The sequence below is a fragment of the Loxodonta africana genome, chromosome 4, assembly GCF_030014295.1.
Source record: "Loxodonta africana isolate mLoxAfr1 chromosome 4, mLoxAfr1.hap2, whole genome shotgun sequence".
In the NCBI taxonomy this organism is placed as follows: Eukaryota; Metazoa; Chordata; class Mammalia; order Proboscidea; family Elephantidae; genus Loxodonta; species Loxodonta africana.
Window position 1 is genome coordinate 30572364 of NC_087345.1, and position 17422 is coordinate 30589785.

Sequence of the window (17422 nt, forward strand, 5' to 3'; positions counted from 1 at the left end):
TAAAAATTATTTTTATTGTAGTAAAAATGTAAATAGCAAAGTATTTGCCATTTCAACCTTTTTTGCATGTACAATTCAATAACATTAATTACATTCGCCACGTTGTGCAACCATCACAACTATATATTTCTAAGACTTTAGCATCACCCCAAGCAGAAACTCTACCCATTAAGCAACAACTCTGCAATCCCCCCTCCTCCCAGTCCCTGATAACCACTAAGATACTTTTGTCTCTGTGCATTTGCCTGTTCTGGGTATTGCGGACTAGATTTGGCTGACTTATTTCACTCAGCATGTTTTCAAGGTTCACCCATACATGAGATGAATCAGGACTTCATTTCTCTTTATGATTAATATTCCATCATATGTATATACCACATTTTGTTTATTCAGTCATATGTTGATGGACATTTGGGTTGCTTCTGTTGTTGTTGTCGTTAAGTGCCATCAAGTCAATTCCAACTCATAGCGACCTTTTGTACAACAGAATGAAACACTGCCCGGTCCTGTGCCATCCTCACAGTCATGAGCACATGAGACAAAGTCTCGCCATCCTCCATTCTCAGGAGCCTTCTGGCTATACTTCTTCTGAGGCAGGCTTGTTCGTTTTCCTGGCAATCTGTGGTATATTCAATATTCTTTACCAACACCATAATTCAAAGGCATCAATTCGTCTATGTCTTCCTTATTCAGTGTCCAGTTTTTGCATGCATATGAGGCAATTGAAAATATCATGGCTTGGGTCAGTTGCACTGCTGTGGATTAATTACTTTCATGTGTGGCCTTTCTAGCCATGTTCTTGTAACTCCTACCCAGGTAATTGTGTGATAAGGTAATTGTGGCCTATAAAGGGGATTGGTCAGTTTTGCCTTAAAAGGTAGCCAATTCCAGAGCAGAGGGTAGGATCCCACCAGCAAGGAAGGAAAGACTAGCAGGAGACACCCAGCCACAGAGACACGGCAGCAAGAGGTGGCATGGTAGGCTTCCCCGCCTACAGAGAAAGCTGAGTGCCTTTGGGCACAGACTGAGGGCCAGGGAGAAGCATGCCTGTGAACACAGCTAGGAAGACGGCTATCCTGATGGAAGAAGTGTATCTTGAGTGTTCCTAAGCCTGAAATGTAAATGTTACTTCCCTAATAAACCCCATAATTATAAGTATGGTCTTTGAATTCTGTGTGGCCATTGCAATGAATTATCAAACCCAGCAAAGAGTGCTGTGGGAGAGATAGTTGGTGTCAGAATTGGTAAAGACAGTGGAGAGAGGAGGCATGTCTGAACCCTGCCTCATAGGGACCAGCCTTGTGGTGTTGATCTTGGTTTTCCTTCCCCCTTGTGGGGTTGAAGGAGATCAGACACTGCCCCCATGCTGTTTTTACATGTACCTTAGTCCTCAATCATCAGTGATCTATATAGGGTCACTATGAGTCACAATCAACTCAATGGCAATGGGTCTGGTTTTTGGGGGGGTTTTAATCCTCAAAGTGACATCTTTCTTTTTAACACTTGAAGGAGGTCTTTTGCAGCAGATTTGTTCAGTGCAATACTTTGTTTGATTTTTTTGACTGCTGCTTCTATGGGTGTTGATTACAGATCCAAATAAAATGAAATCCTTGACAACTTCAATATTTTCTCTGTTTATCATGATGCTGCTTATTGGTCCAGTTGTGAAGATTTTTGTTTTCTTTATGTTGAGGTGTGGATCTTCATCAGTAAATGCTTCAATGCCCCTTCACTTTCAGCAAACAAGGTTGTGTCATCTGCATATCACAGGTTGTTAATAAGTCTTCCTGCAATCCTGAAGCTGTGTTCTTCTTCACACAGTCCAGTTTCTCAGATTATTTCCTCAGTACACAAACTGAATAAGTATGGTGAAAAGCTATAACCTTGATGCACACCTCACCCTATTTTAAACCACACAGTATCTTCTTGTTCTTTTGGAATGATTGCCTCTTGGTCTACGTACAGGTTCCTCATGAGCACAGTTAAGTGTTCTGGAATTCCCATTCCTCCCAATGTTATCCATAATTTCTTGAGATCTAAACAGTCAATAAAACACAGAGAAACATCTTTCTGGTATTCTCTGTTTTCAGCCAAGATCCATCTGACATCAGCAATGATATCTCTCGTTACACGTCCTCTTCTGAATCCAGCTTGAATTTCTGGCAGCTCCCTGTCAATGTACTGCTATGAACATTTTTGAATCACCTTTAGCAAAATTTTACTTGTGTATGATATTAATGATATTGTTCGATAACTTCCACATTCTGTTGGATCGCCTTTCTTTGAAATGGGCACAGATATGCGTCTCTTACGGTTGGTTGGCCATGTAGCTGTCTTCCAGATTTCTTGGTATAGACTATTGAGTGCTTCCAGTGTTGTGCTTTTTTGTTGAAACATCTCAATTGGTATTCCATCAATTTCTGGAGGCTTGTTTTTTGCCAGTGCCTTCAGTAGTGCAGCTTGGACTCCTTTCAATTGTTTCTTGATCATATGCTACCTCCTGAAATGATTGAACATTTACCAATTCTTTTTGGTATAGTCATTCTGTATATAACTTCCATCTTATTTTGATGCTTCCTGGGTCATTCAATATTTTGCCAATAGAATCCTTCAATATTTCAACTTAAGTCTTCAATTTTTTCTTCAGTTCTTTCATTTTGAGAAATGTCAAGTGTGTTCCTCCCTTTTGGTTTTCCAGGTCTCTGCATATTTCATTGTAATACCTTACTTCATCTTCTCGAGCTGCCCTTTGAAATCTTCCATTCAGCTCTTTGACTTCATTTTTCCATTTATTTTAGCTACTCTACGTTCAAGAGCAAGTTTCAGAGTCTTTTCTCACATCCATTTTGGTCTTTTCTTTCTTGGCATTTTAATGACCTTTTGCTTTCTTCATGTATGATGTCCTTGATGTCATCCCACAACTTGTCTGGCCTTCAGTCATTAGTGTTCAATGCATTAAATCTATTCTTAAGGTGTTGTCTAAATTCAAGTGGGACATGCTCAAGGACATACTTTGGCCATCATGGACTGGTTTTAATTTTCTTCAGTTTCAACTTGAATTTGCTTATGAGCAATTGATGGTCTGTTCCAAAGTCAGCCCCTAATCTTGTTCTGACTAATGATATTGAACTTTTCCGTCGTCTCTTTCCACAAATGTAGTCGATTTGATTCCCGTGTGTTCCATCTGGCAAGTGGTATATGTATAGTTGCCATTTATGTTGTTTTTTTTTTAAAAAAAAAAAAAAAGATATTTCCAATGAATAAGTTATTGGTCTTGCAAAATTCTATCAAATTATCTTCGGCGTCACTTCTATCATCAAGGCCTATCTGAGTTCAAATCCCATCTCTGTTAACTTATTATCCATGTGCATCTTGGCAATTTACTTAACATCCATAAGTCTTGGTTTTCTCTTCATAAAACAGGGAATAATAATACCTACTTCACTAGGTTGATGTAAGGATTAAATGAGATAATACTTTTCAAGAGTTTTCTAAATGGTTAGCATACAGGAAGGGCTCTATGAATTATAGCTATTACAGTAAAAATAACAATTATTATTCCCATTACTATTATTAAGGAGTCCTGGTGGTGCAGCGGCTAAATATTCAGCTGCTAATCGAAAGGTTGGCAGTTAGAACTTACCAGTCACTCTGTGGGAGAAAGAAGTGGCAGTCTGCTCCCATAAAGGTTACAGTCGGGGAAATCCTGTGGAAAGCCTCATAAACTCTCTATAAATGTGCTGGCTTGTGAGGGGTGCAAAGGTAAGCATCTTTTCATTGGCAATTTTCTCCTTGTTAAGGCTTCATTACATTGGTTGTTGGTCGCTATGAGTTGGAATCAACTTGACAACAATGGGTTTATTACGATTGTTATTAAATGAGCCCCTTAAGTATAAAACCACTAGGCAGTAGACACCTATTAGGTTGCAAAAATGTTCTGTTTGTTAGAAACATTAAATTACAGCTCCTTTAAAAATAAAAATAGTTAAATTATACAAATCCTAAAACATTTAATAGACATAAATAAGATACAGGAAAGTATACCAATGTGTCTCATTCTTCAAAGCATACTCAGAGAGCCTTAGACTGAAATTCCAACTCCACCTCATACAAACAGTGGAACTTTGAGCAAATGAATTAATCTACTCATGAGCCTCAGTTTTCACAGCAGCAAACCTGGAATGGACATATCTAAATCCAGGGTTTTTCTGAGGATTAAATAAGATAATACAGGTCCACAGTTTCTCATTTGAAATCCTTAGTTCATATGTAGTTTGGAATTCAGAAGTTTTGGGGTTGCAATATAAAAAAGCAGTTGCTGTTGAGTAGATGCCAACTCATGATGACTCCAAGCGTTGCAGAGTAAAGCTGCCACTCCACAGGGTTTTCAAGGCTGTGACCTTTCATGATCAAATCACCAGGCCTTTCTTCTGAAGCTTTTCTGGGTGGATTTGAACCACCAAACTTCTGGTTTATGTAGTCAAGTACTTAACCATTGGTGCCATGAGGAACTCCTGAGACTAATATAGTGTTATCTGTATATTACCTAGAAGTCCCAGGATAGCCTGGGACAGAAACCGTAATCAAACAGCAACATTTTCCACAGTGGAGCTTATAAACATTCACATAAAATGGGATAAATAAAAAAACTAGAGATAATCTCTCATACATTAAAGTCAGATTTTGGTGCCAAAAGTGTTTATGCCAAATTATGAAGAAAAAAAAAGTTTGGTTTTTCAGAGCTTTTTGAGTTTTGTAAGTATCAATAAGGAATTGTGGAACCATGTACCTATACAGGTAGAATGCTCTTCTTTGTACTCAAAAGATGGTTGAAATTATTATTATTATTGGCAGAAACTTTTTATAGAGTCCTTCCTAGTGCCAGGCACCTCTATGTTCTTATTTATTACCTATGGTATAGGTAATATTATTGTCTCCAGGAGTACAAATGAGTTCCCTGAATCACAGAGGAAGTAGGCAATTTTGCATACCTAAGCCACTGAGATTTGAACTTGTGTGACCCCTAGGTTGCCAAGAGTCCTGATTCTGAATCTTGTTATGTGGCCTTGAGAAACCATTCCTGACTCATCCTGCCTGGAACCCCGTTTGCTCATCTGTGAAGTGAAGGCTTTATGCCTGATGATCTTATAGTTCTTTTTTATATCTAAAATCTTCATAAATACATAACTAATAGCTTATGAGCATTAGAATTCAAGGCTTTGCTACAATGACGAAGTGAAGTATATACATATTAAATGTTTGTTAAAAAAATGCTTTCTGCACTGACCCAGGAAATGATTGACAGACCACAAAGAATACAGTATCTGTGGAAAAATCAGTTTCCTCTCTTTCATGCCTGACTTGTCCATATAAAGCCAGTATCGAATCAGTGTATGTGACAGACAAAAAGTTTTAGCAATAGTGCTTTTTCTTATGACCACAAAAGAAAAGATTAAGTTTAAGCAAAATTCTAAACTGTTTCGTAACCAAATATTACTAAATTTCTGGAGTGAATAAGATAGAAAAGAACTAAAAAGCATTCATTTCACTTATACCTAGATTTTATCCTCCAGCCTATCTCACTGAGTTCTCCCAATCCAGCTTCTCTCTGGAAACCCTGGTGGTATAGTAGTTAAGTGCTATGGCTGCTAACCAAAAGGCTGGCAGGTTCAAATCCACCAGTTGCTCCTTGGAAACTCTATGGGGCTGTTCCACTCTGAATAGAATTGGAATCAACTTAATGGCGGTGGGTTTCTTTTTTTTTTTTTTTTTTGGAGGGGGTGGGTAGTTTCTCTCTGCCCACAGCCCACAGGTCCTAGCGAGTTCAAGCAACTTGCCCAAGGCCAGTCAGTTAGTGATAGAATCTGGAATGATAGAACCCAAGCAATGATGCAGCTTTTTTCTTACCACATAATGACAATTCCAAGGTCTCTGAGCATCATTTCAACAAAACAAATATTTTCATAATCAAGGAACAAAATGGTGTCCCAACTCAAGTCAGATAAGGATTCAAACAATATCAGATCTCTCTTCAAGATCATTTAGATTACAGTGGAAAGCTTTTGCAAAGATATGCATAACACAACACTAAAACAGCAAAACGTGTTAAGAGTACACGAACAATACAAGGTATTGTGAAAGCAATGCTTTTATTCCCAAAGTACATTCTTTTTCTAGTATTTTACAGTGTCCTTACCATGTCTCCAGAGAGCAGAGAAGATAAACATACAGGCAACTTACGATCAAAGAATCAGCATGGCCAGCATAAACTAAAACAGTGAGACTAGAACAACTTCTACAATTAACTGACTGTGAGACGTTCAATAACCACCTAACCTTTCTAGGTTTCAATTTCTTCTGTAAAATAGAACATCTAGCTTTGCTATCCCATGAGTTAGCTGTGAGTATAATACACAATTGTTGAGGAAAAGTTTTGACAAATGCCATAAAGAGACATGTTGTTTCCTAAAGAACCCAGCAATGTCTTGATTTTCACAATAGTTAATTACTAATTATTAACATGTATCAGTCTGTTTTGATGATGTAAGGATCAAGGAAGTTCTTTCATTTGTAAATATGCATTGAGCACTTGCTACTTGCTGGACACTATGCTAGGCTCTGCAGATACAACTGTGAACAAACAGAAAAGGCCCCAGTCTTTCTCTTTTGTGTATGCTGGGAACGGGTAGTGTGTCAAGTAAACACATACAGTATTTTCTCTGATTGAGAGTAAAGTTGGCAAGAGGTAGATCAACTTTCATGGTTGGAGTATGCTTGCCAAAAAAGGTAAATTTATTTCTACTTTAATAGAATTCAAAGGGAAAATATAAAGTTTGGATTTTTGAGTTTTTCTGGGGAATCGGCCATTAAGAAATGGGAGATTTTGGATTCCTTTATGACAGGAAATTCTCCATGACGGTTTAGGAAAGAGTTCTTAAGTAGAAAGCCATGGATAGACTTCAGGGGAATCTCAGAACTCTTACCATGGAAAGCAAAATTCTCCTGGATAGAGCTTCTCTAGATTTCAATACGGATTGTCTAAAGCAGCACCATCTAAGAGAAGTTTCTGAGATGATGGAAGTATTCTATACCTATGTTGTCCAATATGGTACCCACTAACCACATGGGGGAGGGCAGTGGTGGTTGAGTAGTAGAATTCTCACCTTCCACTCAGGAGACCCAGGTTTAGTTCTCAAGCAATGTACCTCAAGCTCTCGTCTATCAGTGGAAGCTTGTGTACTGCTATGATGCTAAGCAGGATTTGGCAAAGCTTCCAGACTAAGATGGGCTAGGAAGAAAGACCTGGTGATCTGCTTCCAAAAACCAGCCAGTGAAAACCCTATGGATCACAGCAGTCTGATCTGCAACCTGTCATGGGCATGACGTGGTACAGGGCAGTGTTTTGTTTCTGTCGGCCATGGGGTAGCCATCAGTCGGAGCAGCTAAAAACAACAACCACATGAGGTATTGAACACTTGAAATGTGATCAGTGTAACTAAGGAACTGAATTTTAAATTAGATTTAATTTCAAATAATAAAAATTTAAAATTAATAACAGCATATGGCCAATGACTACCGTATTAGACAGTGCAATTGTAAGGAGTCTGTAATTAGAACCACTGTGTACCCAGATGGGAGAATCCATTTCATGTAATGACAATGACGCCATGATCTCAAAATTTCTGATGCACCTTAGAAACATCTAGGTTATCTCCATTTTTTCACCCCTGGCACAATGCTGACTGTCATGGATTAAATTGTGTGCTCCCAAAAATGTGTGTATTAACTTGCTTAGGCCATGATTCCCAGAATTCTGTGGTTGTCCTCCACTTTAGGATTGTAATTTTACGTTAAAGAGGATTAGGGTGGGATGTAATACGCTTACGAGGTCACATCCCTGATCCAATGTAAAGGGTGTTTCCCTGGGGTCTGGCCTGCACCATCTTTTATCTCTCAAGAGATAAAAGGAAAGGGAAGCAAGCAGAGAGTGGGGACCTCATACCACCAACAAAGAAGCACTGGGAGCAGAGTGCATCCTTAAGACCTGGGGTTCCTATGCAGAGAAGCTCCTAGTCTAGGGGAAGGTTGACAAGAAAGACCTTCCTCCAGAGCCAAAAGAGAGAGAAAGCCTTACCCTGGAGCTGATATCCAGAATTTGGACTTTTAGCCTACTTTACCGTGAGAAAATAAACTTCTCTTTGTTAAAGCCATCCGCTTGCGGTATTTCTGTTACAGCAGCACTGGATGGCTAAGACAGAATTTGGTACTTAGAGAGTGGGATGCTGCTTTAACAGATACCTAGAATGTGGAAGTGGTTTTGAACCTGTGAGTGAATAGAGAACCAGCAGCAGCAGAGAACTTGCAGCAGCAGAGAGGTGGCAACAGCAGCTAACTGGCAGCAGCAGCAAAATCAGGAGACCACCCCCAGACAGCGCTGGAGCCGACCCACTGAGAGAGAGAGAGGTGACTGCCTATGAGCCGGAGGCTTCCTGGTGGAGTGGGGTGCCTCTGGGTACTTATCAGTGGAGCTAGGCTTGCCTACCCATGGAGCAAGAAAGCTGAGTGCCTGTGTGCAGGAGGTTTCCTGGTGGAGTGGTTGCCTCCGGGCACTTATTGGTGGAGCTACAGAGCTTTGGAACACTTGCCCCAGGAGGGCATATGCGGGCATAAGGCCCAAGAAGCTGAGAGGCCAAGAAACCAGGAAGCAGAGGCTGAAGAGACAAAGAATACAAGGAACCAAGCTGCCTCAGTCTCAAAAGGTATGGCATGACCTCAGGGGTTTTCAAAGGATGGAGCCATGGTCTCTGGTGTTTGTAAGGGTGGAGTCACCACTCAGATGGACTAGGAGAATGGTGCACCTAACGCCAAGGGAACAGAGTTGCTGTCCCAGTAGGCCTGGAAGGCGGAGCTGAAGCCCAGGGCTGAGGTGCCTCCACTCAGAAACTGGAGAGTGTGGTCAATACCTAGAGTCTAGAGGGCAGGGCTATTGTGTAAATGGTCTGAGAGAACAGAAGATTATTCTCAAAGCTTTGAGGGCTAATGTAATGTGTTCTGCTGACTTGCTTGGTGCCTGTTATGCCTTCTTTCCCTCCAGTTTCTCCCATTTGTAATGGAAATGTCTACCTTGTGCCGGTTCTGCCACTGTACCTTTGGAAGCAGATAACTTGTATTCTAGATTTCACAGATGAAGAGGAATTTTTGGGTTTTGAACTCAGAGTTAAGACTTTCTCTATGATATGATGAGATGAATATGTTTTGCATGTTGCAAGAAAGTGATTTTAGGGGGGCCAAAGAATGGAATATCATGGATTGAATTATGTCCCCCCAAAAATGTGTGTATTAACTTGGTTAGGCCATGATTCCCAGTATTCTGTGGTTGTCCTCCATTTTGTGATTGTAATTTTATGTTAAAGAGGATGAGGGTGGGATTGTAACACCTTTACCAGGTCACATCTCTGATCCAATGTACAGGGAGTTTACCTGGGGTCTGGCCTGCACCATCTTTTATCTCTCAAGAGATAAAAGGAAAGCGAAGCAAGCAGAGAGTGGGGACCTCACACCACAAAGAAAGAGGCACCAGGAGCAGAGCACATCCTTTAGACCTGGGGTTCCTGGGCAGAAAACTCCTAGTCTAGGGGAAGATTGATGAGAAAGACCTTCCTCCAGGGCTGACAGAGAAAGAAAGCCTTCCCCTGGAGCTGAAGCCCTGATTTTGCACTTCTGGCCTGCTTTACTGTTAGAAAGCCATCCACTTGTGGTATTTCTGTTACAGCAGCACTAGATGACTAAGACACTGACCATAGTAAATGTTTAATAAATGTTCATTGAATTGAAGTGAAAAGAAAATCCTTTCCCTTCCTTTCCTTATTTCCAAAACTATGGCTTCTTGACTAGATCACAAGGGCTTCATTTTGTAAAGCTGTTTTCCAGTCCTGAGGCCTGGTCTTTGCAATGTTGGTGTCTTTCCCTGCCTTGTCAGCTGCTTACCTGAGCCAGTTCCCACAGGTGGAATTAATCTCTCCTACTTTTTTTTACCCTCTGTACACGCACTTCTCCTATAGCACTTATCAGAAGCATGTGCAAATGTTCCATTTGTTTACTTGCTTATCTTCCATGTTAAACTTGAGGTGGTAGAAGATACCTGTTAAGAGGGCCCAACTGATTTGGACAAGTCTGGATTCAACTCACTCTGCAACTTTCTAGATGTGGGAATTTGGGAAAGACATGGAGCTTCTTTAAACTTCTGTTTCTTCATCTATAAAGTTGGACTAATATAGTACCTACATGAGAGGCTGCAGTAAGGATGAGCTAGGACAATGGACATACATTGCATCAAGCCTGACACACGGTGAACATTCAGTACATTTCTCTTCTTTCTGTGGTTAGTTGTGAACCCTTCCAGGAAAAGAATAGATTATATTCCCTTTTTGTTCATTTCTGGCACCTAACGCTATGTCTGATATGTAGTGTTTGTTCAGTTGAAATGAATGGAAAATTTGCTTCCCCAGCCTTCCAAATAATTTCCATTTCTAAATACAGTGCCAGTCACTTTTAAACATCACATTTAAATAAAATGGTCAGCTGCCAAGTTTTTGGTCAAGAATATGTTCAAATTTGTCAATGTGGAAATGACTAGTATTTCTTTCATCTGGAAACTTAAAAGGTGAATTTTTGTTTTGAGAACAATATTAAGATAGGCAGTATTATACTGAATTTTTAATTATAACCTATGTTTTAAATCAGAGAAAATTAATAGCCTAAACCTGAACTCTATATTGAGCTGACTTGCCACAGAGTATTGGGAGATACCTGCTAGAAACTAGCTCATTAAATTGGTCTTTCTCAATCCCTTTTTTTAAAACCACTACCCATAGTATGACATACATCTTAAAACATGATGCCGGTGTACACACACACATATGTAACTGAAATAAAATGTCCATTAAATAACACTTATGCTTACTTCTTGAGGTGCACTCTCATGTTTTTATTCTACTCTATTCTATTTTTGCTTCTAATGCTGGACACAAGCCATAATAATATAGATTTCATGACCCACCAAGGTCTAAACTTGTATATTTAAAAACACTGCATTAAATAAATGTATTTTAAATATTTGTTCAAATGTCTATGGGCGTGAATGCTAGAACTGCCTAATGTTTCACTTGGAAGAATGATGATCATTTGACATAATGTCTAATGACACATTTTAGGGAAAACTGACACAGATTTCATCCCAATGAGACCCTCACCTTCTTAGAACACTATAAAAATCACCCACGCCCAATCTGTCACCCCCAGTCTTTGAGTCTGATCAAGCCTTCTTTGACAGAGCTCTGTTACTGTAACTGCAAAAAGAAGCCCCCCAGCGTTCCTCAGTCAATTGTGGGAGCTAGGCCGAGGGCACCTGTGTCCTACCTTTAGCAGGCTTCGTGCCCATCATTTCCATGATGAATCCTGAAGCTGTGTGGCTGTGGTGAGGATTACTTTGAGTTGGATTTTCCAGCCCCTGAAACTGCATTACCATTCTTAACTTATTCACAGCAACTGAAAATGAGACTAGGTAAGGAGTGACAGAGGCCAGAGGTTGTACAGTTTACTGATTAACTTCATTACAGAGCAGAATATTTGTAAATGTTTCTGAGAAAAGGCCTCGATGCCAAATTGACCAGTAAGCTGGAAACCAGTCTCTTAGATAAACATTTTCGGGGAGCACTTTTAGAGAGCAGATTTCTGTTCAGTGGCTCTGAAAGTAGATTCTGGGGTTAAATGCCATGGGCTACATCTTGTTATCTGTTCCTGTCAAATGGCTTCAGAATGGTGTCATTTTGTGACATCAGGAAGTAACAAAGCATAATGGTTAACAGTGTGAGCTCTGAAGGCTGAGTGACCTCAGTTTGGATCCAGGCTTTCTTACTACTTATGAGATCTGTGGATTACAGTTTCCTGAACCGTTGTCTGCCTTGATCTCCCCATCTGTAAAATGGGGCTGATAACCATACAACATCATAGAGTTATTGTAGAGTTTAAATGAAATAGTATTTATAAAACCATAGCTCATTGAGTAGCTGACTCATCATTTTATTAGTGTTAGGATTACTTGAGCTTGGGACTCATGTTGTAGGTTGAAATGCTTATGGATTAGAAATAATTCCATTTTTGTCCTTGAGCGTAACTTCTGGATATCAAGCCTGTGTCTACTGGCTGACTTCTGGAAGAAAAGCCTTTAGAACAGGATTCAGTAGGTTCAGAGTTGAGTCCAGGCATAATGCAGCCAGCCACACTGTATAACCTTAAGGAGATCTCTCAGCTTCCATGGGCCCCATTTGTCTACATTAACAGATGATAAATCATAGATAATAATGCCTGCCCTACTTCCTTCATAGGTCTGTTGTGAAGATAAAATAATAGTTATGAAAGCACTTTTAAAAAGGCTAAGGTGCTGTATAAACATGATAACCATTGCTAGAAAAAAGCAGTTCCACAGGCATTATCTCATTTGATCCTCACATGAACCCTTTGAGGATGTCATTATTTATGATGCCCACTATCTTCAATTCCATTTTACAAATAAGAAAAGGCAATTCAGTGGTGTTAAGTGGTTTGCCTATAGTCCCACAGTTATTAAAGGATGAAGCTGGAACTTTAACCCAGGCCTCTGACTCAAAATCTCAGGGTTGAGAAACTAAGGAGTATGTGCCCTAATTGCCAACAAAGAGGAAAAGAGAGATGGTCTCTTGGTGGACTTCAGTTTGGATTGCTCAGTCAGGGTTTGCCATTTGTAAAGCTGTTCTCCATCCTCAGTTTACTTCTTACCTTATTCTCCTCTGCTCACAATCCCAGAGCTTTCCTGCCTTGAGAGGACTTGGGTAGAGGAGGTCGATGGCTTCCCAAAAGATGTGAACCAAGCTATCTCCAAATTCCCCATTGAGTTTACCACTGGTCAGAATAAATGGGCCTATCGTTGCCCTCAGAAATCTCTATAATATAAAAAAGAAATGAGCCAGGAAGTCCTTATTCCTGAGTGAAATTCACATGGGATGTTCACCTACAAAGACTGATTGGATCTCAATGATGTGCAACTGCCTTATTTTTTTTCTAAAAATATATTATTTGTCCTATAGATCTTTATCATCCAAACATTAGCTATTAGCCACAAACGGCTATTTAAATTTAAATTGATTAAAATTAGAGTTGATTCCTCAGTCACACTTGCTACAGTTCAAGCACTCAAAAGCTACATGTAGATGTTGTTGTTAGTTGCCACTGAATCATCCCCAACCCATGGTAACCATATATGTAACAGAACAAAACACTGCATGGTCCTGTGCCATCTTCATGATCGTTGGTATATTTTGGTCCATTGTTGTGGATTGTGTCAATATACTGCATTGAGGTTTCCCTCATTTTTGCTGACCTTCTACTTTACCAAACAGGATGCCCCTTTTCTAGCGATTGATCTTTCCTGATAATGTGATCAAAGTAAGTGAGCCGAAGTCTCACCATCCTCACTTCTAGGGAGTATTCTGGTTATATTTCTTCTTAGGCTGATTTGTTGGTTCTTCCGGCAGTCCCTGCTATGTTCAATGTATATTGAATATGTGTAGATGGGGCTACTACATTAGACAGAATATATGGACAGCATTTCCATCATTACAGAACATTCTGTGGGACAGCACTGCTATAGATAATGTTTGAGAGGAATGTGAACTATAGGCCAATCGTGGGAGTTGGGGACATCAGCTATGAAAGGTCATCAGCTATGAAAAAAGGAATGTCTCAGAGGCAAATGTTAGCAATGTTCTTCTGAGAACTATATCCTTAAGAGGCTCTGCCAACAAACTTTGACTGATACAATCCCATCAGAAAGACTTTATTGAGGAGGTAAAACATGAGGACTCTCAGTCTGGCACCTTAAATATTCACTTCTGATTCCTTATCCTGATTACATTTTGGTTATCTACTTACTACCTATTTAAACTTAAGTAGAAAATTTAACATCTCTAAGTCTCCATTTTCTCACTGTAAAAAGGGAATAATAATGCTATCTACCTTATAAGAATGTTGTGAGCATATTAACAGTAAACAATTATAGACTGTTGACTATGTGTCAGACATTCTTCTGAGCACTTTATTAAATAAGGCAGTTAACTTGCACAAAGTTAATTTGCTTAAGACCACATACTAGTAAGTGGGAGAGATGAGGTCCAACCGACACAGTCAAACAAAACTAAACTGCACTTAGCATGATGCCTGACACGTAGATGCCTGCACTCAAGAAATGGTAACTGCTATCACTATCACAACTTTTTTTATCATTGTAAATTTATAAATTTGAAGTCTGATTTTATAGTCAGTCTTTTTAAACTTGGCTATTCTGAGTACCTCTAGGAATCGGTTTCTTAGTTTACAAGGTTGAGAGCCAAGGCCTAGATGACAGTGGGCCATCAACCATCTGGCCAACCTATTCATAACCTCCACCTTTTGCATGTCCATTCCAAACTATACATGCCCTATCTAAAAGAAGCAGTAATCTATTTCATAATAAGAAAAGGCGTATTTGATATTTCTTTTCCTTTTCCCATTTTTTGACTTCACTAACAAGAGTACCTACTCTGAGATTCCTTGGGAGAGCAAAAACCAAAGCCATAGTGAATTAACAAACACCTTAGATATGGGTTAGATCTGTGAGAGAGATGAGAAGTAATAGTGACAAAATATTTAAATTACAGTAAAACAAAACTCCATTTTTTCTGAGCCAATGGTATTATCTTCATCTTCCAGACTCTTTCAGCTTTAATTCACCCATCAAGGCAGAACTACAATCACTTGAGCTAAGCTCAGTGAAAAGGAAAAATAGCTGAGGTCAAACATCAGAAATATTCCACAAAACTGCATCTCAGCACCCTCGGTTGTATTTTTTTACTGTTTTATTGTGATAAAAACATATATAAAAAACAAAAATACAGAATGCTTCACGAATTTATGTGTCATCCTTGTATAGGGGTCATGCTAATCTCCATATTGTTCCAATTTTAGTATGTGTGCTGCTGAAGTGAGCACTCTGATTGTAACATCTGGAATATTCTTACAAGATATATGTAAGCACTGGATACAAAAGTGAGTATTTTTTAATGAAAATAAAGCATACCTAGAGAAGAACTGTCATGCACAGCCAAGGGAGGTATAAAGCAATGAGAAATAGCCACAGGAAATGGTGATCAGCAAATAAAAGGATGCGGAGTCTGCCTCCCAAGCCTTGCTGGGCCTCTTTCAATATGGGGCTTTGAAAAAGACTGCTCGATACAATAATAAAAACACCATTAAAATGGGGATTCCACAGCTGGTTGTTGGCAATGCTGTTATGCTAATGTGAGCCAGAAACGTGTGTTCCCTTCCTTAAGACACACAAAAATTTATTTACATACTGTTGATTTTTGTTGGCTCATTGGAAATTCTTTGCACTCAACAGTGTTAACATAAACAGTGCTTCCTTCCTTTAATGAGTAGAGTGGTGTTTATCATTTCAACAATGTAAAATCTAGCAATGACACATCAAACTGTAATGATGCCTTACAGTTCACAAAACACTTTCCCACACAGCCCATCCAATTCCTCCTGATGAGCTGGAAGGTCAGTGTTGTTATGATCCCCGTTTTATAAAAAAGAAAACCAAAGTTCAGAGAGGTTAAATCACCTCTGATACTTATTTTTTCCAATTTCATTGCTTGTTTCCACTCATATTCAATCTACTTTTCCCAGTATCACTGAACTAAGTGAATCAGGACTCACTCCATTGGGGCATTAGATACGGAGCATAATGCTGAGCTTCCTCTTGCTATTGTTAGAATACTTTGCATGTTTACTCAATCTTTAAAATTCTATGACCTTTGAGTTCTTAAATCACAACTTGTTAGAAGAAAATATAGACTAATTAAATGTTGGTGATGGCTCCACAACGCTATTGATGTAATTGGCTTCATTGAATTGTACAAGTAAAAAAATGTTGAATTGGCACATGTGTTGTCTCTATTTTTACAACAATAAAAAGTTAGGAAATACAGTCTGCTTATGACACTCTCTCACTTCTTATTTGTCCAAAAATGACTTGTGTTTCCTTCATATTTAAAAAATATATTGCTGGATATGAAATTCAAGGCTGGTATCTATTTCCTTTAAATATGTCATTTGACTTCCATTATTACAATTGAGAACTCAGTTTTGTGGTTGCCCCTTTAAAAAGTAATGTTTCTTTTACACTGTTATAAACATACTATTTTTCTCCTTGAAAAAAAAATTACCTCCTGCCTTATTCACTATGTCAAACTGTGGACTTTGTCGTTATTACCTTTTATTGCACGTTAATTGCATAAAGGCCCTGCCTTCTGCGTTCATCAGTGATGCCTTCCTTCATCCACTAAAATAACCTTTGACTGAGTTTCCTGGCTTTCAGATCACCCAAAGGAAAGGACAGGTATCTCTGTCAGGTTTCTGTGTCCTTCCATTCTGCGTGGATTGATTCACCTTTGGGCTAGATTCTCATTTGGATTTCCCAGGCATGTCTGGCAGCAGAATAAATTAAGGAAGATAATTCCAGCCTCATTCCTATAATTCCATTCTATGTAAACTTCTTTTCTAAGAAAACAGCTACAGAGTAAATTTGTGGGGTTTCCCACAAATCTTATCCTTCCTTTAGTTTTCCAATTGATTTTACCTTGGTGCATGGGGAGAAATCACAGTGATACTGTGTGGCAGACCCTTTGGCTGATGGTATCATATCCCTTTGTCCCACCTCTAATTTTACCTGTAGCTGTGGCCATATGCAAGCTCAGAATCACTGCCTGCTGACAGCCTCTCGTCTCAAGTGTGTGCCACACATTTTTTTGTTTTCTGCCCAGAACTCAAAGGAGACCACTTGGCCTGAGCACAAGTATAACACAGAAGCTCGGGGGAGTTAACATCCCCAGGGACGACCCTCAACCAACAAAAGCCAGAGACCCCTCACATTTTCTTCCCCCTCTTCCCTGTCTTAGTTACTCCAGTCCCTTGCTTCTGCTCCCTAGGATCATCTTTCACATAAACTGCCTGTATACGAGTCCCTGCTTCCTCCTCTGCTCTTCAGAGTAACTGCGGACGTAGATGGAGATACGGTTCCCTCACCTTCAGCAAATTCTTTGGAGAGTGAAGAATCCATCTCCATCTCTAGAAGAAGCTGAAAGTTGGCACTGAAGAGGTCATTCGTGCCTCCAGCAACCACTGGCGAATGCTCATCAGTATTTGCTGAATAATCTTCAGGTCACCTTCCCAATGACTTAAAGTTAGGATTTAATTACAGCCTTTATAGTATTTTCCAGTGAGGGAGACCAACCCAGGACCACCTCAAAAGGACTTAAAAGTTGTGTGCCAGGTGAGTACCTCTGAG

The 17422-nt window shown here is 39.5% G+C and overlaps 1 protein-coding gene and 1 non-coding gene across 2 annotated transcripts in view; both read right to left on the bottom strand.

Moving 5' to 3' along the window:
• The window catches only part of NR1H4 (nuclear receptor subfamily 1 group H member 4), a 60093-nt gene extending 48384 nt beyond the window's left edge, over nt 1-11709 (bottom strand). The window contains exon 1 of the mRNA XM_023538761.2: nt 11419-11709. Coding sequence (XP_023394529.2) covers nt 11419-11527 — 109 coding nt within the window. The 5' untranslated portion in view covers nt 11528-11709. The remainder of the gene's footprint in view (nt 1-11418) is intronic.
• Nucleotides 11710-14959: 3250 nt separating this feature from the next.
• On the bottom strand, nt 14960-15063 carry LOC111748471 (U6 spliceosomal RNA). The gene has a single exon (XR_002784193.1). It is a non-coding gene; the product is annotated as a U6 spliceosomal RNA (small nuclear RNA).
• Between the last annotated feature and the right edge of the window lie 2359 nt (nt 15064-17422).